Source organism: Fusarium subglutinans, assembly GCF_013396075.1.
Source record: "Fusarium subglutinans strain NRRL 66333 chromosome Unknown NRRL66333_c0000029, whole genome shotgun sequence".
Classification (NCBI taxonomy): Eukaryota; Fungi; Ascomycota; class Sordariomycetes; order Hypocreales; family Nectriaceae; genus Fusarium; species Fusarium subglutinans.
Genome location: NW_023502092.1, coordinates 426,986 through 450,639, shown reverse-complemented (window position 1 = coordinate 450,639; position 23,654 = coordinate 426,986). Strand labels below are relative to the sequence as shown.

At 41.8% G+C, this 23,654-nt stretch overlaps 6 protein-coding genes across 6 annotated transcripts; 3 read left to right on the top strand and 3 right to left on the bottom strand.

Annotated features, from left to right (window-relative positions):
* Positions 1-7,532: 7,532 nt before the first annotated feature.
* On the top strand, positions 7,533-9,177 carry FSUBG_3498 (uncharacterized protein; the record flags this gene model as incomplete). Its single annotated transcript, XM_036681384.1, has 2 exons — positions 7,533-7,615; positions 7,746-9,177. The coding sequence occupies 2 exons, from the start codon at positions 7,533-7,535 to the stop codon at positions 9,175-9,177; spliced, it is 1,515 nt and encodes a 504-aa protein (XP_036541149.1).
* An 875-nt stretch (positions 9,178-10,052) lies between these two features.
* Positions 10,053-11,279, bottom strand: FSUBG_3497 (uncharacterized protein; the record flags this gene model as incomplete). Its single annotated transcript, XM_036681383.1, has 1 exon — positions 10,053-11,279. One exon carries the CDS (start codon positions 11,277-11,279, stop codon positions 10,053-10,055), a length of 1,227 nt encoding a protein of 408 aa, XP_036541148.1.
* Positions 11,280-12,672: 1,393 nt separating this feature from the next.
* On the bottom strand, positions 12,673-14,424 carry FSUBG_3496 (uncharacterized protein; the record flags this gene model as incomplete). Its single annotated transcript, XM_036681382.1, has 1 exon — positions 12,673-14,424. The coding sequence occupies one exon, from the start codon at positions 14,422-14,424 to the stop codon at positions 12,673-12,675; it is 1,752 nt and encodes a 583-aa protein (XP_036541147.1).
* A 79-nt stretch (positions 14,425-14,503) lies between these two features.
* FSUBG_3495 (serine threonine kinase) lies at positions 14,504-18,614 on the top strand (the record flags this gene model as incomplete). Its single annotated transcript, XM_036681381.1, has 3 exons — positions 14,504-16,089; positions 16,181-16,244; positions 16,296-18,614. 3 exons carry the CDS (start codon positions 14,504-14,506, stop codon positions 18,612-18,614), a joined length of 3,969 nt encoding a protein of 1,322 aa, XP_036541146.1.
* A 114-nt stretch (positions 18,615-18,728) lies between these two features.
* Positions 18,729-21,052, bottom strand: FSUBG_3494 (arsenite efflux transporter like; the record flags this gene model as incomplete). The annotated part of the gene is made up of 2 exons (XM_036681380.1): positions 18,729-19,097; positions 19,151-21,052. 2 exons carry the CDS (start codon positions 21,050-21,052, stop codon positions 18,729-18,731), a joined length of 2,271 nt encoding a protein of 756 aa, XP_036541145.1.
* Positions 21,053-21,754: 702 nt separating this feature from the next.
* FSUBG_3493 (uncharacterized protein) lies at positions 21,755-23,114 on the top strand (the record flags this gene model as incomplete). The annotated part of the gene is made up of 6 exons (XM_036681379.1): positions 21,755-21,900; positions 21,947-22,083; positions 22,134-22,280; positions 22,330-22,860; positions 22,920-22,940; positions 22,987-23,114. 6 exons carry the CDS (start codon positions 21,755-21,757, stop codon positions 23,112-23,114), a joined length of 1,110 nt encoding a protein of 369 aa, XP_036541144.1.
* Positions 23,115-23,654: the final 540 nt, after the last annotated feature.

Sequence of the window (23,654 nt, the reverse complement as noted above, 5' to 3'; positions counted from 1 at the left end):
TATAAGTACTGTTTTACTACTTAGTTTATTTATTCCATTTATCTATCTACTTAAAGTCTAAATGCTATTATAAGTCATAATTAACTCCTATATAGGCTATTAGCGCTTGCTAAAATTTACTAGTAAATGTTATGCCTCTGTCTGTAAGGATCTCTTTAGGTAATCCTTGTTCTTATATAATCCTATTATAAAAGATATAAGCCATTTTCTTAGCATTTATATTTTCTCTATAGGGTATATAGATTAAAAACTTTATAAGTCTTTTAATAATAACTATAATACTATTATAAAAGATTTTAGTTAAGGGTTCTTCTAACCGCAGTAATTTAGTAATAAAATCTATTATAATTAAGCTCTATAGTACTTCTACAACTTTAAGAGGTTATAGTTCTTCGTAAGGTTTATATCTTCATGCTTTTATCCTAGCACAGATATTACATTACTTAATAACCTTTTCTACCATTAGTTACTTAACCTAGTATCTATATTATAAAAGTCTTTTCAGGGTCTTAGTAACTCCTTAATATCCGTACACCAGGTATCCGTAGAATTCTTATATAAATTCTTTAGGTTTACCTAGGATTTCTTTAATAGCTACTACTTATATCTATCCCAGCATTTATATTTATTAGGTAAATCTAAATTCTCCCTTTTTATTTCTTTCCAATACCTATTTTTTGGCTTTCATAGTACTAGTATTATAATCTGGTCTATAACTAATTATATCTGCTTTTTTATTTTCTAATCCTTTGCAGTAAATAATTATAAAATCAAATTCATATAAATATTCTATATAGTATAGTTATTATTAATTAAGTTTATATATTATAGCAAAGTAAGAAATATTCTAATAGTTAGTATAGACCTTAACTTAGTACTTACTTTCTATAAGGTAGTATCTAAACTCCTTAAAACAGTTAATAATTACTAAAAACTCTTTATTGTAGATTAGGTAGTTAAGTTCTGCTCTGTATAGCTTATATAAGTAAAATACAACAGGGTACAATTTTCCTACATCATCTTATTAACCAATTTATCCTCCTAAAGCAAAGTCTAATAAGTCCATCTCTAGTTCGATTTCTCTATCTAGGTCAAAGATAGCTAATACTAGTCTGCTAATAATAGCTTCTTTTAACCGTTCAAAGGCTACCTAAGCCTTGTTGTTCCATATAAAGGGTTTATCCTTTTTAGTAAGTTCTATTAAAGGATTTATAACTTTACTAAAGTCCTTAATAAATCATTAATAGTAATTAGCAAAGCCTAAAAAGGCTTACATTTCCTTAACATTATTAGGTACTTTCTATTCTAATACTACAAAGATCTTCTTTTCCTCTATTTTAATTTCTCCAGGTATAATAGTATATCCTAGATAGTCTACCTTTATAACGCTAATACTAGTCTGCTAATAATAGCTTCTTTTAACCGTTCAAAGGCTACCTAAGCCTTGTTGTTCCGGCTTATCCTTCCTAGTAAGTTCTATTAGAGAATTCGTAACTTTGCTAAAATCCTTAATAAATTATTAATAGTAATTAGTAAAGCCTAAGAAGGCTTACATTTCCTTAACATTATTAAGTACTTTCTATTTTAATACTATAGAGATCTTCTTTTCTTCTATTTTAATTTCTCTAAGTATAATAGTATATCCTAGATAGTTTACCTTTATAACATAAAAGTAACTTTTCTCTAGTTTAACTAGTAGCTTAGTATCTTATAATATTTTTAAAACCTTATAAATATATTCCTTATATTCTTCTTTACTATTTAAAAAAATTAAAATATTATCTAGGTAATAGATTATAAAGATATTAAGGTACTATTAAAGTACACTATTAATCATCTACTAAAACGTTACAAGTATATTAGTAAGACTAAAGAGCATTACCATATATTTAAAGAGTCTAAATCTAGTTTTAAATACTATCTTTTACTTATCTCCTTCTTTAATATAGATTAGGTTATATACGCCTTTAAGGTCTAGAGCAATAAAGATCTTTTTACCTTATAATTAATCTTTAAGTTCTATAATAAGCAAAAGTAAGGTTTAATCCTTAACAGTATATATATTAACCAGTCAGTAGTTAATAATAGGTCTATCCTTTCCGTTTTTCTTTAGTACAAAGAACATAGTTACTGCTAAGGATAAGCTAGATTCCCTAATATAGCCCTTTACTAGTATTTCATTAATATATTTCTTTTATACTTCTAGCTCTCTTTCGTTAAGCAAATATAACTTTTAAAATAGTAAGTTATTATCTATAAGGTTAATTTCATAGTCCCATTTACTATATTTAGGGATTCCTATATCTAGTTCTTCTGCAAATAGTTTATCATATACTTAGTATTCTTCTAGTATATTTGCTAGTCTGTCCTAGTTATTTACTAGTATCAATTCCTTTCTTAGGTCTTATTATTAAAGAATACCTAGGATCTATTTTCTACTTTATATACCTTTCTTATACTTATATCATACTTCTCTTAAAGGTAATAATTACTTTATACCATGCATACCCATACCTTCTCCAGCGGTTAGGGTTTAAGATCTCTTATTATTCTTTATAATCATCTTTCTATCATTATTAGGGTTACTAGGGAAAATAACCTGGCCATTTTTCTAATTAATAGATAGGTTTTCTTATTTAAGCTATATTATACCTGGGAAGATATTTATATCCTGTCCTAGAGGTATAATATTAAAATCTACTCTTTATTTCTTTCCTTTAATAAAGATCTTAAGATAATTAGTCTCTTAGTCTATAATACTGTTATTATAGTTAAAAAGCTATCCTTCCGTATTAACTAGTAAGTAAGGTAATAACTTCTTCTTCTATAGTATTCCAAGCTCCATAACTATTTCTAGATTAATAAAGCTCTGTTATGCTCTACTATTAACCTACGCTTTTAGCCATCTTCCCTTAATTTAAATAGGTAGCACTAGGCAGATTTATATACTTACTATTTACATTACTTCCAGAGCACTTACATCTTATTATAGACATTACTTTTTACTTATCTATAGCTTTATTACAGATAGTATCTATCTTTTCCTAAAGCATTATAGTAAGTCTTCTCGCAGTTACTATTATAACATCCTTTGCCATTAGTATAGTTATTAATAAATTCTTTATTAAACAATTATTATTAATATTATTCCTTTAATTTATTATTAATTCCTTTGTTTAAGGTTACTTATCTAGACAGTATATTATTATTATCTAGGTATAGGCTATCTACCTCCTATTAACATTATAGTTTATTAATATCTTCTAAGCTAGTATCATTAATTAATACTACTTTCTTATTTACGTACTTTCCTTAAGTCATTCCTTTAAACTCTTTTTCTGTATCTTCAATTATTTATTATAACTATTTAATTCTATCTAGAAGGTCCTTAGTCTTATAGATCTATCTATAAAGTAATATACTAAATTATAGTTCTGTAACTCCAAGCTAGTCATACTATATATTAACTAAATACCCTTTTATTTCTTCCTTTAAGTAGGGTTTATTATTGGGTATTTTTTTTATAGTAACTAGAAAATAATTATTATTTAGTTTTTCCTACTTATATTATTCATACTAGTAGTTTTTACATAATACCTATAAGATTTTATTATATCCAGGGTTTATTAGCATTATCTAGATATTATCTTATATATTAAAATCAGGTTCCCTGTATTATAGGTTAAGTATATTATTAGTATAATAGGCTTTAACGTAGACTGTGCTTCCTTTTTTCGTATTAGTATATTCTCTTACTCCTTATATATAAAGATTATTATAGGTTTTAAAGATTCTAAGTCCCTACTTATTATATCTCTCTTTATAGTCTTAAGTCTACATCCTTGCAATTTCCTTATCTTATTTTTAGAGGTATTAAGCTATAGCTTATACTAATCCTCCCCTATATCCTATACTCCAGGATTATCAGTAGTAAGATTATTAAATATTATTCCTGTCTTCAACTTCCTATTTCTATCTCGCTTTATTCCTTACCAGCTTAGTTCTAATAAGGATATTATCTACTATCTATAACATTTATAATTATTCTATATTAAGGGTAATCGTTTTTTCCTATCTTATTATTCCCAAGATTTACAGTTTTATAAGCTTTTCTTCTTTATTTCTCTTATAGATTTCTCACTACTTTCTTTATTCCTTTTCCCAATAAACTAGGTCTTTCCTCATCTCCTTTCGGTATTCATTTAACTTAGTCTTATATAGCATAGAAATCTAAGGTATATTTCCTATCTTAGCATCTTCATACGTAGGAAATCCGTCTTATAGTTCCCTAATAGAACTTCCTTTACTTAGGTTCCATCCGTCTTTAGGCATATTATCCTTATATAGGGCAGTTATTTCTACTATATTATATATACCTCATATCATTCCTAATATTTAGGTTCTTTAAGCCATTTATGGCTCCATCTGCTAAGTTAGTCCTAAAGTTTACCTACCTTAATTCAGGTCTTATAACTTATATAGTTCTGGACATTATTATACTATATATCCAAAGTTATTACAGTTATAGCACTTATATCTAAATATATCTTTTAGCTTATATCCTTAGTTATTTAGTTAAGTGGCCCCTAGTGTTATAAGGCCTAACTATATCTTATATAAGGTATTATTACGCTAGTTACCTTATTATTATCCTTGGTTATAAGAGTTACCCTAGTAGTTATCATTATATTGCTAGTTAGGGTAGTAAGGGTTAAAGTTATTTTCACATTTATAGTTAGCTTTCTCTTATTTACATTTATACTGCCGTTCATTGATTTTAATTACTATAGTAATATAAGTCATTAAGTCATTAGGTCTATCTACAAGGTACAGTTTATCTTTAACTTCTTCTTTAAGACTTTAGTAATAGATTTCTATAAGGGCATTATTATCCCACTAGGTCTTAGCTACTAGTTAGCAAAACTTAGCTAAATATATAATACATAACTTTTACTATTTAAGTACAAGCAGCTTAGCTACTATTAATTACTTTAAAATTATCCTTAAGTACTTATTTAAAGTTATTTTAATTTATAAAGATATTTTAGGTATTTTACTTTTAGAGGTTCTTTTTTATTCTTAAGGTAGTCCCTTATAATAAGTTTAATTATTCTTAAGGTAGTCTCTTATAATAAGTTTAAACCATTCCTTAGCACTTCCTTAAATCAAAGGTACTATAAACAAGAGTTTCTTAGTAGTAGTATCTAGTTTATTAAGGAATAAGTAAAAGTATCCTTTTATTCAGGTAAGGAATAGAATTACATTAGTTACTTATCCCTTAAAGGGTTCCAGCTTAGGTAGCTTTAGAGCTTCGCTAAGGTCTCTTTCTTATTGCTTACTACCGCCATTATTGGTTATTATAGCATTCTACTGGTTATTTATCTAAGCTTATAAGGTTTAAATTATATTGCAAAGCTACTAAACTTTAGCTACTATTTCAGTGTTACTAGGTAGTACTCCAGTGTAAGGAAGTACTAGACTAGTATTACTAAATATCTTAATAGTATAATATTACTTAGTATAAATACAGTATATTTTAAATAAAAGCTATTAATATATAATAGTTAGGGTTTTAAATAGGGAAACTAGTCTATACTAGGTTTATATTTACAGATTATATAGGACATTATACTAAGTATATTAATTTTAAAGTTATATCTCTTAATAGTTAATAGTATAGGTAAGGCTTATTAAGGTAAAGAAGTATTATTAATAGCTAGTAAGCTAAGTTCTATTTAATACTAAATAAATATATATATATACTTAGGTAGCTTACGGTATTATAAGCCAGGCTTGTAGTAAGTTATAAGTTAATATTATAAGCCGCATCGCAAGGCTTACAGTACTAATAGGGTTAAAGCGTAAGCCACCTGGCGATTAGTAAAAAGAAGTAAGGTACACGTAATATAAGCGCTTCTACCTATTGGGTTATAATACCTTTTAATTAATTATTACCTAATTACTTATTAATACTCCTTTAGCTAGTGTAACGTTTTGCTTAATAAATTTCTAAAGGTTCTTTACTTATAATATTATTTTTATTATCTTGCTTTAAATATTATAGTTCTCTGTGCCCTTTAACTTTTTAGTTACAGGTAATAAGTATATTATTATATTTATAATAACTTATAGGTCTTGTTATCTAGAATATAAACTTGCTCCGGTGCTGTTTACTTAGCCTACTTTTATATAGTTAGCTAAAGAATACTAAAGTCCTAGTAATTAATATTATATATACTATAATTATTAAATTACTATTATTAAATAACGTTTTAAGGGACTGTAAGTTAGCATAGTAGCTTAGGTAACTGCTTACTATATCTTAGAACTGCTAAGGCCTAAGGCAGGGAGGTAACTTAATCTTAATAATACTTTCTTTACTTTTACTAATAATCTGCTTTCTATTTTACTATACTTGCCTTAAAGAAATCTTTAAATACTTTTTATAAGTAAGCCCTTTTTATAATAGAAGCAAAGAGGCATTTTAATAAGGTATAGATTATAGTAAAGTAATATTTTTAGTAATTATACTATCTTACACTTCTTAAGTTAATTTTCTTTAGTATTATAACTATTATATATCTATAAGTAAAACCTCTTTATAATAAAGGTAAAGAGGCGTTCTAATAAGGAACAGATTATAGTAAAGCAGTATTTTTACTAATTATACTATTTTACACTTCTTAAGTTAATTTTCTATAGTATTATAGTTATTTTATAATCTCTTAATTAAGTAATATAAAACTGTTAGTAAATCTACTTTTAGAGATTATAAGTATCTATATAGTTATAGGCTTTAAATTACTAATAATTAGGCGTTTTTACGCTAAAATAAAAGATTAGGGTTTAAATCCTAATTAATTTTAAAAATTTTTGCTTTTTTTTGCATAACAGTAAGGTATTTACTTTATAAATTCTATTATACAGAGCAACGTATATAGGGATTAAGAACTAAAGGTTATTCTTAAATATATTATTAATTAAAGGTAATTAAAAATAAGAAAAAATAAAATATACTTCTTTATATTACGTTTTTAATAATATTTTCTAAATTCTAATTTAATATTATTTCTTAATATAATATAAGGTACTAAGCTAATATATATTAACCTTAACTTAGTAATTATGCCAGTAAAAGAAGCTTATCCTATAATGCCTTTCTATTCTAGGTATATGTATGCTTTTAACTGCTTAAAAAGAGAGAATTACTAAATAATAGCTTCTTCTCTATACGCTGTGGTTTTATATAAGGGCTTATAACCTGTTAAGTAGAGTGGCTTAAAGGTGTGATATATATGTATTAAGGAAGCTAACTAGGGCCCAGTAGGCAGGCTACATAGAGAGATGTGGGGGCCTGAGGCATACATATCTCAACAAACATGCAAGCAAAGCCCCATTTCCAGCTCAGCCACTCTCCCGCAATTTCTCACCAGCCCCAGCGCTCTGATTGGCATAAAATGATCTCACCCATACCTTTCACCTCCAATTTGTAGTCTCGTGACAAGCAACAGGAGCTTTTACTCCCTACAATCATGACAGCCAATCAGATCGTAGCCATGAGAGGCAAATTCAAGCGAGCCTCGACTCCCAAAGTCAGAACAGGATGTATCACCTGGTAAGTTGATAGCTTACCGCCTCGTTTCTCGTAAAATATCACTAATTAGGAAACACTGCAGCAAGTGAGTCCAAACCTCATCATAAGCCCTCTTGTATAAAGCTCATGTGTTTTCTCTATTTAGAATCAGGCACTTGAAATGTGACGAAGCAAAACCTTTTTGTCGACGCTGTCATAACGACAAGATGAAGTGTGATGGATATGCGCCACCCAAGCCAAAGGCCCCAAAGCGTTCCAAGCGTCGAGACCCCTCCTTGAAGCCTGGGGTCTCTGTTTCCCTCCCACTGCTATCTATGCAGACCGTTGACCAACTCTCTCTGTTATCAGACTCAGAAAAAGGCTACCTCCAACATTTCCTTCATTTGACAGTAAAGCAGCTTTCACCTTCTTCTGCTGCCATGAACTTCTGGCTCAAATACGCTCTCCCGATGTCATATCACTACGATGCCATCCGGTACAGCATGATTGCAGTTGGGGCATCTCATCGAGCCTACATGGCCCAAAGTCTACCGTACTCCCGTCCTGATCATTTGCAACGTCCTGTCATACAACACTATAATAGAGCCATATCCTCGATACTCCCTATAATGTCTGCTCCTTCGAATGAGAACATTCATTGCATATTGATCTGCTGTCTGCTCTTCATGACTTGTGAGGGGCTGACTGGTCGCTACGATGAACTCCTGCAACATCTCGCTGCTGGCGATACGGTATTTCAGTCACTGGGTTATCAAAGCTCCTCTGATACTTCGGATATGCTAGAGGGACTTGTCGACATGTTTAGCGAGATGGGCCTTGCATCGTCTGGCTATATGGCGGACCATCCTCTCTCGGGTATCAAGAAATGGTGTCGTAGTGACACTAGGACTGAAGCGAGTGATGACTCGCCGTTTGCAACACTCAGCGACGCCTCATATGCTTTACATGAGCTAAGACTCCATCATGACTTCCAGCCATGGAATTTGGATAGGGAAGACGGGCTGGCCAACGACAGCGTATTTGAGGATATGCTCCGTCGCTGGAATTCCCGTTTCGAAGCCTTGACCCAGCGATTGATGCCAAACGTGTCAGGTGATGAGATGGCACATATCCAGACTCTGGAACTTCACTATCAATCCCTGCAGATGTACATTAACGTGTACGATAACAAAGGACGACAGCCTCCAGATCCATACAAAGGCTTCATAGAGGCCGCAGAGAAAGTGTCCGCACCTCTAATAGCGCTAGATCAACCTACGTTCTCACTAGACGGATGTCTGGTCTCCGGTCTCTCATTTGTTGCCATCTCTAATGAAGGCGGGGATGAGAGGCTCCAAGCACTTGACCTCCTTCGCCAGTTGAACCACCGCGAAGGCATTTTCGACAGCAACGATATCGTCGAGATGCATGAAATGGTAGCCATGGATATGGATTGGGGGTCGGGCTCTGACTCTGATTCTGACGCGGATATAGAGGAACCTGATCCGCCATTAAGAGCGCCGAAAGGAATACCGCAGATGCTTGAAGTGCTTGCTCGCAAGACTGGGACGACCAGCAAACGGCTAGAAGGCTTGTACCCATGAGAGCATTCAAGCTTTGGTTTAATCTACATAGTAATTTAGCGCATCTTCATAGTCATTCGTCATAATTCATGATCTCTTTCCATGGTGTCTAAAGTTCAGAGAAGAGGAGCAAGATAACCTTTGAAAATAAGTTCTTTATCCAATTGCGGAGTTTAATGTGGCGAAGTAATACATCTATTGCATTTCTAGGTTTCAGTGCTATTTTGCCTGGCGAACGCAGTTTGAGCATTCCGCATCTTTAATAACAAGCTCGATTTGCTATAACTCATTCATCTTCCTTGATAGAAAGCCTGTGACATCTCAATGGGACATCTCGAGCATTTCTATCGGATGCGTAACGCTAGGGATCATTGGAATGTGACATTGATTCATCCAGGACAGCCTTCAGAGAGGACGGATTCGAACTCTTAACCGCGGATAGTAAAGACTAAACTCAACGCAATAAAAAGGAGTAGCCACTTTCCGTAGAGATGAAGATTTGACTTTCTGGTCTCAGTCTCGATTATATATGGCGGCAATTGCAAATGTACGTCTCATGAGGGTAAGCCGGGGAACTGTGTCAAGCCTGATAACTTTCAGCAGCCCCTCCCTGCCTATTGATCCCAGCTATCGACCCTAGCTGGTGATAGGCCTGTCGAATGCTTCACATGGTCTTCTCGTATTCTAGCCCTTCACTGGACTTTTAGCAGGTTGGTTCTATATCATGCACTGGCACACCAAAGAAGAAGACTGAGTTTAGTAACTTGGAATATCGATATAAGGTTTCCAATGTTATGTTCATTTCAACCATTGACAAGTGAAAGGCTATGTACAACGTTTAAACGCATCACAAGATCAGGCTATTTACAGACTCATCCACCAGCTACTGAAGTCACTTACAGTGTCTTCTTAGCCCAGCCAACCTGCTGGTTACCACCATCGAATACGACGAAAGCAGCCTTGAGAGCAATGTCACCAAAGATGTTGATGCCAATGTCATCGCTAGGCTGGATACCACCAAGGCAGGTAGTAGAACCGTCCTGAACCGGGGCATAGTTGATGTAGGAGCCAGGGATGGTGATGGTAACACCGCCAACAACGAAGCTGAAGCTGGGGAGGGTAGCAGAGCAGCTGAAGACATATCCACCATAGCTGGAGCTGTATCGGGCACCGCTGACCTTGGCATAGTATGCGGAGTTGACATCGTCGGGGAGAAGGAGGAGAGTAGTACCGGTATCCGCAATACCAGTGATGGGGCTCTTCTTGATGGCGGCAGAGCCGATACCGTAACCAGTTGAGGTAAACTCCCAGAAGCCCTCGGAAGAGTCGACGGAGGCGTATCCAATCTTGCCAGTGTAGGCTGTGCTGTCGATGAAGCCGAAGTTGTACTTTCCGGGCTTCTGGTGCTTCAGATCGGCGGTGAAGACGGGGGAGCCGAGGGTGCTGGCAGCATTGTCGAAGAAGGTCTTCTGCTGGGTAGGCGTGACGGTGTTGATGGAGCTGAAGCCAAGACCGAGGAGACCATCGAGGCCAGTCTCTTGCTCGAACTCGGAGGAGACCTTTTGGGCGGCCTCAACGGCCTGAGAGCTAACAACGAGGCCACCGACGGAGACCTTGTCCTTGTAGACATCTCCAGAGGAAGAGCTTCCGTCACCATAGCTGATCTTCCATGTAGCGCCAGAAAGCTTCTTGGCTGTGCTGCTCTTGGCAGGGTTATACTCATCATGACCGCTGCTACCAGTTGTCTCAGTGCTGAAGACCCAGAGATCAGAAGAGCCAGTGTCGAAGTCCAAGTTGAAGGTCTGAGCAGGAGTACCGATTTGGACGGGTGTCAACCACTCGACGTCCTCGTCGGAGGGAGTCGTGGTGGCGCTACCACTGCCACTCTGACGCTTGGAGTGAGCTTGAGGAGGCCTCACGGCCTTGACAGCCTTCTCGAGTCCTTTGGGAAGAGGAACGCCGTACTTGGCGTAGACGTGGGCGAGAGCGAGAGGACCGTTCTTGATGAACTTGGGGTTCTTGACTTGTTCAACTGTGAACTTCTTGTCCTGGGCAGCAGGTGCGCCGAGGGCAATGGAAGCAAAAGCCAGAGAGGCCGTGAGAAGAGCGTGGATGGAAGGCATCGTGATGTCGCTGGCAGGTTAAGAGATAGAGATGAGACCAGAGAAGAGTGAGTGAGTGAGTGATGATGATTTATTTCTAAGATGAATAGTTTCTATCTCGACTTATATATCTTTACTGACTCAAAGGAGTCTGACATTGATAGAGACATTCCGCCATGTCTCCATTTGGCGATGCTTCATCTATCTCTCGCTCGGCTTCCAGCATCCGAGCCACCTTCCGAGAAAGAGGTACATCTCTGACGTGATTAGTCCCTTTGATCCGCGCCATAGATGCCGGACCTAGATTCCTTGGCTGATCTGTCTATGCAGCCTCCCGTCCTTGGCATCTGTTTGGCTTCTTGGCTGCTTCCATGAATCGTGGCGGCCATGAGGTGGTTGTCCCACCAAAGCCCCAGCGACCCCTTTACCTAGCAAAAGGTCTTTTCTAGGCATCGTGATTGCAGGAGCGGAACTCACACGCCTAGTAAACAACGAGCAGTTCCGCCGTGTCGCGACAGGGGGGCATCACCAGTCTTGGCTTAAGCACCTACCGAGAAGGGATGCTACCGCCGACTATGTCCGGAGAATTCGGCATTGCTAAGGCCCTGATAGGGAGTTGGATCGGGACTCGGCAATAGAGGCGGAGGGACGTTTGTTATGGGTGCAGCTGAGACCTAGGATCTATCCGTGATTAAACTGCTTTTGTGAAGGAACTATTGGTTAGTTTATCATGTGAACTCTCAGGACATAACCATCCTAAAACGAGTAGGGGTTGCCAGAAGGTGATGCTATTGGTCGACGCGGCGGTTACGATAAGCGTAATGAACAAGTTAGATTTCGTGATGCGGATACCCCTGCAGATCATGCCTTATCCGCTCTTAGTCGCGTGGGTTAGTGGGTGTTGGACGGCATTGCTTCTTTGGCCCTACGGAGTAGATAACATTAAGTCATGCGTTGATGGCCTCTTGACCCCGGACGAGTCGCTTCGAAGCTTCTATGTAGATCATTTTGAAGGCCGTGCGCCAAGAGCGATTTACTTCACTACCAGACGCTGAAGATCAGGCTTCAACAAGGTCATGCCAGCAACATTCTTCAGCCACCAGCAACAAGAAATAGTTACATGACCTGGATTTATTCACACGATAAATCCCATCGGCTATTCTTTAAATCATGCTTAATGTTCACGAGAATTCATACCTTACCGACTATTCAGGGTAGCTAGTGACATCATTGCCGAGGTCTCTCATTACCCCTGTCAGAACCTCGGACGACATACAGGGATGTGCCAAGCTCAACGCTTGGATACAACACAGCACTAACAAAGTCCCCAAAACCAAGCTAACCTTAGACAAGTGCAAAAAGTCCTACATTATTATCATTCTTAGGCTATAGCAGATAAGAGATGCTGCAATCACTATGGCTGTGACTCCGCCAATGAGCACATAGTTTCCGCAACCTCATTGTAGAAAGCTCGTATTACCGATCCCTCCCTGTGATCCAAATCACCGTTCAGGCAACTCCTTACCGCCTCTTGATACTCTGTCCCCATGAAGTGAGCTAGTCTGTCGTCTACCCTGCTCAGCAACACTTCCTTGAACTTGGCGGGATTTTCGTCGTCGCGACGTAGACTCCATGCTACGCGCCATAGACCAACTTCGAGAAGGACGACGCCCAGACTGTAGATGTCAAAGCCCTTGCGGTATGATTCCCCTGGAATACCTTGTGCGAAAGGATGACGATATAGATTGAAGCGGACGCTCTGCTCGGGCTTTTCGGTGGTCTCATCGACTGCATCTGGACGGGAGAATTCAAAGCCGACGAGGTATGGCTGAGACCAGATGGGCTGATTGCGCCGCACTGGAATCATGATATTATGGCTTCTGATACTCTTATGGAGCCATCCCGCCGCGTGAAGGATGGCCAGTGAGAGTGATAGCGTATACGCCATACGATATCGGTCACCCAAAGTTGGTAGAGTCTCAGGCGTTGGTGATTTGATCAACGCTTGAAGAGATACCAGATCTGTTTGTTCACTGGCTCCTAGAGGGTATTTAAAAATCAGGCCATACCGATTCCTCTCGATGTCTTCAAACACTCCCAGACAGTTGAGAGTCAGGAGTTCTTCGGGCTTTGCATTAGCGTGCAAGAGCCGCGCAATATTCTGGATTCTTCCTCTGAGTCTGATCCCTTTCTGTCCTTTCCAGCTAACGTCGTACCGTTTCCACTCAATGACTATAGATGTCTTGGAGTCAAGTGTTCCAAAGCTTCTTAGTCCTCCAGCAACATCGTCATCTTTCTGAATTCTGACTCTTTCTGAGCGAATGGTGACGTCAGAATCACCAGAACTGCTTTTAAATGCTGCGACTCGTTTTTCCAGATCCTGATCCAGATCGTATCCCAGTTGGCGGAAGTTGATGGCTCGTTTGAGTTGATCAGGTTGTATCACATGTTGAGTCGAATTGGTGTCCCGGAACAACACCTGCTGATTATTGCCGATATGCTCTAATGACAGCACAGTCTGTGAAAGTGCGAGGTTGGGATCTCGAGTTGGTAGCAAGCGATACAAGTCGCTGAGGACTGCGCTTATCTGCACCAGCGTCCTATCATGTTCTTGAGCCCCACCAGTCACCAATTTCAGGCGCTCGAGTGCAAGTTCTGAGCTCGAGGCCTCACGAAGTGTTTCCAGTGACTCAAGCAGCATTTTGACTGTTGTTAACGAGGCGAGAACAGCATCTTTGTGCCTCTGAAGGATCCGTTGCTTCTGAATATCGATTCGCTTAGAGGTTGGTAGATCAAGCCAGTTTCTCTGCCACTGGTCTAACAAAGCTTCTTGGAGTATAAGCTTAGTACGGAGAAGGTCCAGATATCCATCGAGACCACGTAACGATTTCCATAGGCCATAAATTTTTGTGCAGGCTGTCAAGGCGTCTATCAGGCCACCAAATGCCCCGATTCCGAGACCGGCCGCCCCAACCCGGAAATCCACTAAATCGCTTACCATGACGGTCTTGGACCAGTCACCAAACAGACACGTCGGACTTTTGATGGTTTCAAGAATAATACCGGGAACATGATACTTGAGCCGCATCACATCAGCTGCGGGGTTTAGGCACTTCCGTAGCGGGGTAAATTGATAATCCGGTGAAGACCTGCAAGCTGAGGTCATGTGTCACCTCAGAATCATGATATCAGGCTCGAGCGATTTACGACATGTTGCATGTTTTTCATCCTGTAGAATAATCAAAATGGAGTTCTCCTCAGCGTTCACCTTTCGGCCACAGCCTCAAGATACCCAGGAATCCACTAGTGAAGATCCTATTCCCGTCCCATCTCCTGGGACTCACTGCCCTCACTTTGCGGGGTTTATAGCAGTGTCTTTCGCAAATGGTGATAACGATATAGGCCTGCAGCCTGTGATATCGAATGCCGCCCCCACATTTCGAGATGTATCGCTCGGTGGTGGCTCGTTCGATGTTCGAAAGGTCAAAGCGTCTTCCTTTCCGATTGGTCTGGGTACGGAGATCTTGAAAGGCTGCAAATATGTCGCTGTTAAACATCCAAGAACGCAAGATGATGGTTCTGTGTCATTTGCCGACATCGCTTTGGAACTACAGATCTTGCGGCACCCTCCTGTCAAGAAACACGAGAATATTGTCGACTTTTTAGCTATCATGTATCATGATACCGGAAACAAGGAGGGAATAACTGTTGTTCCCGCTCTGGTCCTTGAATATGCCGAGTATGGAAATCTCAAGTCATATCAAGAAGCAGGCTACGCACGGTCGCTGCACGAGAAGCTAGACATTGCTATCGACGCGGCCAGGGGTCTTGAAGGCCTTCACGAAGCAGGAATTGTCCATGGCGATGTCAAGCCTTCTAATCTTCTCGTCTTCAAACACCCAACCAAAAAGACCATTGTCAAAGTCAGCGACTTTGGGTTTGCGATGCCAATGCAAGGAGGCCAGCTCATCGGAAGTACCGAGGTTTACCGTGCACCTGAAGGAGAGACAGCACATTTTAACAGCCGCTACCTTCGTCAACAAGACATCTACTCTTTCGGCTTGACGCTATGGACCATCCTTGGTGATGGAGTGGCTTACCACAGCACTTTACCCGACGGCGATAAGCTGGAGAGTATCTGGAAACTTAAAAAGACCAACCTCATAGCGAGCCTTGCTACTTTCAATGTCTTACATCGCTTGCGAAACGAGAAATATCCACTCATGACACTTGCGAAACTCATTCTCACATGCTTACAGTGCGCCCCGGAGAAACGATTCTCAAGCATGTCCAAAATTATCGATCATCTCGACGTGACAAAGTCTCTCGTCAACAGTACGGATGGGCGTGATAGTCCAAATGCTAGCGCTCTAAGAGCTGTCCTTCCTACCTTCGAGAGCATTGTGTATAGGGCCAAGATCCCCACGAATGATGATGAGAGATCCGAAAGGACGATTCTCAAAGGCCTCACTACTGTGGTCTTTGCATATCTACGCCAGGAGCTCGGTCTTCAGAACAATCCTGCAAGCATTGATCCATGGCAGATATGTAATATGATGACTCACTTCTTGCCAAAGGCACATGAGCGTTACTATTCATCATTTAGCCAGGACGAAACTCCCTTTATCGCTGCGCTCCAGGGAATCTCGAAATCGAGACTTGAGAAGACGATGTCAGAGCTCTTACCAACCATATCGCAACTCTTACCCAGGGAGGCAACCCCAAGTGGAACGAGCGAAGCTCAGCCTGTATCTGCTGTGAATGCCTGTTTACTTATCTTGGACTGTGCTGGACTTCTGAATGAGCCATTCAATACCGAATTGTTTTCATTGTCAGTACCTTTCCTTACCGTGCAATATGGCCCACAGCTTGTGTTCAGCCCCTGTATTCAGCCCTGTGGCGCTACGCTAATTCATGGATAGGGTTACAACCAAATCGAAAGCGGAACCAATGCAGCTTTTCAAAGACGAAGACTTCATCCCTGATGTATGTTACAATACCAACGCAGAGATCGACAGTGGAACTAACTCAATCAAGATTAAGAAAAGCTCACACATCTTGCAAAAGACGCCAAAGGCTGCCCGGGTCGCCCTTTTCAATAGTCTGAAGACTATCTTTGAGACATCCACCAGTCTGAACGAAAGAGCTCGAGCCGCCCTCAACCTTGCTAGTGCCTATATGGACGATATAGGAGTTGAGTACGATTCAAAGTCGGCAGCTTATTATGTTCGTCAAGCAGCCCAGCTCGGTTCCGAAGAGGCTAGAACTCTCTATATATCTGTGTTCTCTCACGTTCCTGACCAAGAGGTTCCAGATGAAGAGATACTACGTACCTGGGTTGCCGAGTCCGCCCAAGCCGGGAACCCAGTTGCTCTTCAGAAACTGAAAGCGAACTGGCCTTCCGACTGGCGACAAGCTAAGCAGAAGCTTCAGCTCGATGAACTAACTCGTCTCGGTGTCAATGCTGATGCGTGTGAGGACTTGTCTTCAATGTTGGAAGCCTTGTCTTTGAGTGAAGTCGAGTTCGTCTTCTCCAGAGATCTGCTTTTATGGAGTATCGTTTTGGACAAGCCAGATGTGATGACTATCTGTCTAGATCAAAATCGTGGCTTGGCCCAATTAGTCCTGCAGAATGAGGAGACCCCTTTACTCGTCGCGGCTCGCCTTGGCCGAAAACGCATTCTAGAGACGATATTGCAGCACCCCAGCTGTGGGATTGCTGCACAGATCGCGGACGAAAGAGGTATAACGCCTCTTCACTGGCTCTGCTCCTTCGAAGACGAAGACCATGAAACCATCGCAAAACTTCTGGTCAGCAAAGGCGCCGAGCTAAACTCCCCTGCTTGTGTAATATTACGCACCCAATATGGAATAAGGGTTGACGACAATGGGATTCTGTCTCACACCCCTTTGCACTGGGCTATCACACAGAAAAGACTCACTGCAGTGGATGTTCTCCTCCAACTGGGTGCAGATCCAACGTTCTGTATGGAGGTAGGGGATGGGGAGGCGTCGCACCTCTCACCACTTGAGCTTGCATGTGGACTTTGTTACTCACCAGTTGTTGAACGGCTTCTACAAGAGCCGTCAGTTCAGCTGGAAGCCAGCAAGGTAAAACCAATGGTAGGTGGAGGTGAACTAATGTATTTGCCTCTTTTCCATGTTATATCCGGAACCCCTCGTTGGCAACGGGTGTTGACATTAGGTGTCGACTTTGAATTGGAGACAAAGAAGACAATGAAAGCCCTAATCGAGAAAGGCGCACCCACAGATTCTGTCTTGCAACTCGGGAGCCATGTCAAGATGGCAGCCGTGCTTGCAACGGCGTACCATCAATGCGCGGCAGATCTTATGATCTCAGGCCTTGAGTTCGGCTTCGCGAATGAGATCAACGCTACCTTTGGAAGAATATCCAGTGGAGGTTCAGCTCTGTTTCTGGCGATTACGCATGGAGACCGCGATATGTTCAAGGCTCTTATCGACGCCGGTGCAGATATCGATGCGGTAGATGATGATGGTCTCAACGCGCTTCACCGTGCTGCAAAAGAGACAGATGACGTCTTCTTTGTTGAGAAACTTCTAGAAAAGGGCCTCCCAGTCGATCCGACCACGCCAGAGCCTTTGAGCGCTTTCTACGTTGCCACTTACAGTGGAAATCTTACTGTTGCACAGTATCTCTTCGATCATGGCGCGGATAGAGACCGCATTTCTACGTCTGCGGGGAAGAGCATAATGTCAGACATGCTCTTAACGGGTACTAGGAATGCCCTCCATCGAGTCAAGTTCTTACTCAGTCTTCCGGACCGCAATGGCTCCGATGGATTCATGGTCAACGTCGGCCATGACACGTTTTCATTATTCCACTTTACTATCAAGTACATGGGGGAATTCGCCGAAGACAACGAGGTCGCTGGAATCGCGATTGTCGAACTCCTTCGGAAGTACAACACTCAAGACCAGCTTGACAACACAGCGGGACCATACAAGATGACTGCAATAGCAGTAGCCGCCGAATCTGGCAACTATTTCGCCGTGAAGCGACTTCTCGAGTACGGCGCAAGCCCAAGTATTCCGGATCACTATGGCCGAACGGCGTTGGACCTGGTTTACAGAAGACACTATTTCCCAGAAAACCTTCCAGCTTTGAAAGAAGCAGATTTGGACGATGACAAGGTTGTGAATAAGATTTTGAAGGCCACGAATGAGAACACGACCGAGGTGATGAGTCTTCTTAAGTCATATAACGCTGAGACAGCCAGTTGGAGTGCACCATCCTGGGCTGAGACTGATAGTGGATTTCGTAGCTTGGATTGGGTTTTGGAGCGCCTGCGCAAAGATCGTAAATCTGGAGGTTAGAGCCAGGTCAGGGCTCAACTGTCGCCTATTAACAGCAGGGGAAGCTATTTCATGGGTATTTTCAGATTGCTATGTACAGTCTATAATTATGATATCTATAGGTTCCTTTATTAATTAATTGTTCGGGCAAGCCTTTTCAAATGTGGAGTATGGTGAGTTATCTCTCACGATGTAGACCTCCCCCACCAATATCAGACAGCCAACAGCCATTGAAATTGCGATGATAGGAAAGTTGACGCGGGCGAATTCGTGACTCTTCACGTGAATGTGCTTTCGAGCAAGAATATCTCTCCAGAGAAGACCGGCCAATGATGCGCTGAATGCGGTACTGAAAGCTCCGTAGTTGACTCCGACGGCCATACTGTAGATGGTTCCCCAGTATGTTCTGTCGCTGATGAGTTGGGCGTCATGGCAGTTGATCTCTTTCCATGCTTGGATGATGCGTGATAGCAGGATAGTGGTGCCAATGTTGGTACCAGAGAACTGAATGGAGTCAGTACCTTGTCGCGATTTAAGACGATTGGGGGGAAACTCACATTGGACAAAACACATGAGAGAAAGCCCATTCCTCCGATACTTCCAACTGTGCCAGTACGCTTGGACCAATGATACCAACCATAGGCAAAGACGTTGACCCATCCCTTGCTAACTAGTGCCTGGACTAGTACAAACATGGCGAAGGCAAAGGGCACCAGTGCGAACGGAAGATGAGCCATGACGGCCATGACTGTTGGGAACGTTTCTTGCAGCCACCCATAAGCCCTTTCAAGTGACGCATAACCTTTTCTAGCCTCGGATAGAAGAGTTGATCTTTCCTCGGGTTCTGTTTTCATGGGTCGAGCAGCCTCAAGCTTCTCTGGTTCCATTTGAGGACTTGGTAAGGTGGACAAAGCTCCGGGGCGCAGTGTGTTTTGGTCGCTTGGTGACGAAGGTCCAGAGCTGGGTGATTGAGGCATTGACCCTGAGATGATGACAGGACTGTTGCCGGCCGTGTTTGATAAAACCACCTTGGGGATAGAATGTGAGTTGGGCTGGTCATTGGAGGTCTGTAAAGGAGTGAGGGAAATTCCGTGAGACTGGCCATAATCGTCCGAGGCCTGGTTATCAGGAAGACCAGTTACTGTGTCGGTATCGGGTTCAGACTTATCCTGTGAAATGCCAGCATATTCCGCTGTAAATCGGGCACGTTCAGCTCTGGCACGCTCCATCTCTCGGCGATAATGAGTGGCAGTCTGCCGCGTCTCCTTGCGATGCAACCACCCAAAGCCTAAATCCCAACAGAACATAACGAAGGCCGCTGGAAGAGTCACCCAAAAAACAGGATGCTCTCCACTTCCGGCACTAGCAGCGTTGAGAGCCAGAACAGTGATGAGCGTCGCAGACATGATGAGCGCACCAAACATGGCGCCCTTTTTATCCAGAAAAGGATTCATGATGTACGCAAGTGACAGCGTCATCCCCTCGCCTGCACTTTCGGCATCCTCAACTTGGTGCTGAACGTAGGGGATGTTGGGGTTCACGGGCCGTTGGGCTCTAGCCTCTTCTGGTAAGCTGTGCATCTCAATCTTGGAAGGGATAAGCTTTTCGTCAGCGAAAATGACGTAGAGCAGAAACGGGAAGAGGACAACGGCGGTGACGACGACGGGGACTATCATGTTGGCGGTGTAGACGATGAACTTGATGTCGAAGGCGCCAGCGAGGACGAGGTTCGTCGGGTTTGACGAGACGAGAATTGCTGAGGCGATGTTGGCGACTGCGAATTGAGTAAAGATCCATGCTCGCGGACTCGTGATGTTGCTCGACACGCGCGTCATGTACGCGAGGAATGCCGTTCCGGATAAAATAATGGGATCATTGCCGATGAAGCTGCCGAGAAGGAAGAAGAAGGAGTAAAGGTAGAAGAAGAGTCGATGGCCAACTTTTCCTCCCCACGACAACACTTTGAAAGCCAGCCATCGGATAATACCCGATGCGTCGATGGAAATGGCGATGTAAGCCAGAGTGATGAAGAAGACCATGATATCAATCGGGTGGATATTATCAGCGCCTATCGTCCCATCGTAAACCTCTTGGCGTCCTATCGCAGAAATAGCTAGTAGAAAGAGATCCGCAATCAAAGGCGCAGTGATGAAGTTGACGGGAAAAGTGACTTTGACAAAATATTTCGAACATCGTGGATTATCATGAAGAATCGCACGATGCGTGCTCCTGGGAATAACTCGCAGTTTGACCGCTAATCTGCATATCAGATTGACGAGGGATTTTGGAATGTAAATGGGCATGTGAAATGGCCATAGGACGAGAATATCTGTAGAAACCGGGTCAGTGCACGCTGTGTATCCTGTGAGAGGGCATTTCTTACTGGCGAGTACAAAGACTATCAGCGTTACTATTGAGCGCCATTGTCGTATCATGCTGGTGTCCACGCCTTTGACCATGATTTCGGCTGAGGGAGGGATTCAACTCGATTTTCTTCAAAGGCCAAAAGTGGCACTCTCTGGTTAAATACAGCGAAAACCTGACGACGAATGTGGGTCGTATCTAAAGTGGAGAGTATTACGACAAGTGGCTGGCCAATTGAGAGGAGGGGGAATGCCGTAGTGTCAGCATGTTTTGAGGTAAAGGACCGACAGTAGCTTCAGTTCGATGACCTTCTGCCCTTGGATCGCTGGCTGAAACAAAAAACAGGGCTAACCTCAGACCAGAAAAAGAAGGGAGAGAGAAGAAAGAAAAGTTTTCTAGAAGCTTTCGTTCGTTCCTTGTTCGTTCCCGTGACAGGGTACATTTGTTGGTGCCTAACGCAAATGTAGTATGCAACCCGAGCTATGCTTAGAAGAGACTACTCTACGCCTCCTAGCCCAAGAACAAAGCGCCCGTGGCCCCCAGTCCTCGCCCGGCTTAAGTGATCTTTGTGGCTGTGCCAACATGTCAGCTGAATGCTCACCACTCGAAATGTAGAAGCCTGGCCAGTAATGACTCCCCTGTTACGTTTATGGTAAGGCCGGCCTCATCGTTGAACATGCGGGCATTAAATAAAAAAGAAGCTTCTGCTAAGATCTTGTTATTCCCCCACAATTTGGGCTGACTTGGCTTTTCTCTTCTTCCCCACGAATCCCACTCTGCCAAGACAGAATGTCGATATGCCTGCGCTTTCAGTCACCGATGCGGCTGAGTCAATAGCGACTAGTGTTCTTTTTTTGCGGGCTGTGAATGAGACTGGTGATGCGCTGCAGGTTATTTGCGCGTGGCCAGTTTCTGGACAATACGGAACGGGGACTCGAGTTTTGTAAGTTCAATCACAATCAACTGATATAAAACTAACAATTATTTAGATACTATGTTCTCATCGCCGCATGTCTTGTCGCAAGGAGAGAGGAATGGCTGGTGAATCCTTGTTTGGCCGCTGCGTTAGTGCTGCCAGCTGTTGCCGCCATTCACGGCATAGTCCTGACGGCAATGCACAATCCTGGTGAGCAACAAACGCAATTGATAACTTTACGTATCTAACAATTGGTCAAGATGCAGTCGATATGGATATTTTTGGTGCTTTCCAGCTTTGCGCGATTGGTATCTTGGCAGCACCAGTAACGGTCATGCTGTCAAAGACTTACTTTAATGATCCCGGTAGAAACACTATTTTTCTGTGGACATTTCTGTTACTGATCGGTAAGTTGAACCTTGACAAGAGCGTCCCTATTGTCTAAACCGAGATTAGGTCTTTTGAGCATGACAATCGAGTTTTACCGCATCGAAACTCACTCCTGTTTAATCGACGCATCAGGCAATCCAGTCTCACCAAACGCCTCCAACTTTCACTATATCGAAGGAAACAACTGTAACCTGACCTGTTCAACACAGAACGGGCCTTCGTCTCCAATGAGAGGCGGATCCGCGAACAATATCTACGTCATACCAGCACCGCATACCCTCACGTTCGGCACCGCGACTTTACTCGCCGCCGCATGTTGTGTGCACGCCGTTCTGTGTCTTATTTCCATGTGGGATAGAGTACTTGAGATCAATTGGCGCCGCAGATTCGGAAAACCGACCGACGACGCGGCAAGCGAAGATGATGAAAGCGCCAATAAAGGTGTTATGAAGAAAGTCAACGATACTATTGGCTTTTTTCTCCGTATCCTAGCGATCCCCGTTTTTGGTGGCGCTGGTTTGGCTATTCTTATCGTGGGTGAGATTAACTTTTTCAGCCCTCAAGTCAATTACCAGACTGAGCCAATGGCCAATATTGGTAAGCATATCCCCTCACTTTTTTCCAGTGCCTATTTACTAATACTTGATGTATCAAAGGCCAATGGGCACCCATCACAGGTACTGCGATGGCCATGATCGGCTCGCTTTATCTCCTTCTAGCAAGACACGCCGACAAAGCAGGCGAACCATATCCATCTCATCACTGCAATTGTTCTCATTGCCATTTCAACGACGAACGAAGCCAAGTCTCTCACCAAGAGAGTATATCTTCACTCAACAGCCATCACATAGCGTTGACTGTCACAAACACCAATACACAAACAAACAACCAATTGTCACCGCACCTTGATCCAACTCATCCCCGCCCCTCTACATCATCTCGACATCGAGACCCTTCAGTTTTCGAAGACCACAATCAACCCCCCCGCAACCCCTACCGACAGAAAATAGAGAATGCATTTTTCAGATTCGGCGAGATGGTTGGGACCCCAGCGCATGATTTTATTACCGAGCCGAAAGTCAAAAGAGCAGATCGTGTTGATCTACCGATGATACCAGGGGAAGAATTTCGGAATTTAGGCGTATCTGCTATTGAGATCGAGAGAGACCAACACCAAGACGATGAGTTGAGTCCCGTACGGTCAAGGCCTGGCAGCTTTATAGGTAGCGACACATCTGTGCAAGGCGTTGGGAGATCTACGTCAATGCCTATATCACCGCCACCGCCTGCTGTGACGAGACCGAGGTCGAGTACAAGTCCCAGACCGAGACCTGCTTCTTTGTATCACTAGCTAGATGGGAGTTTATGGAATTTATTTCTTGTTGAAAGAT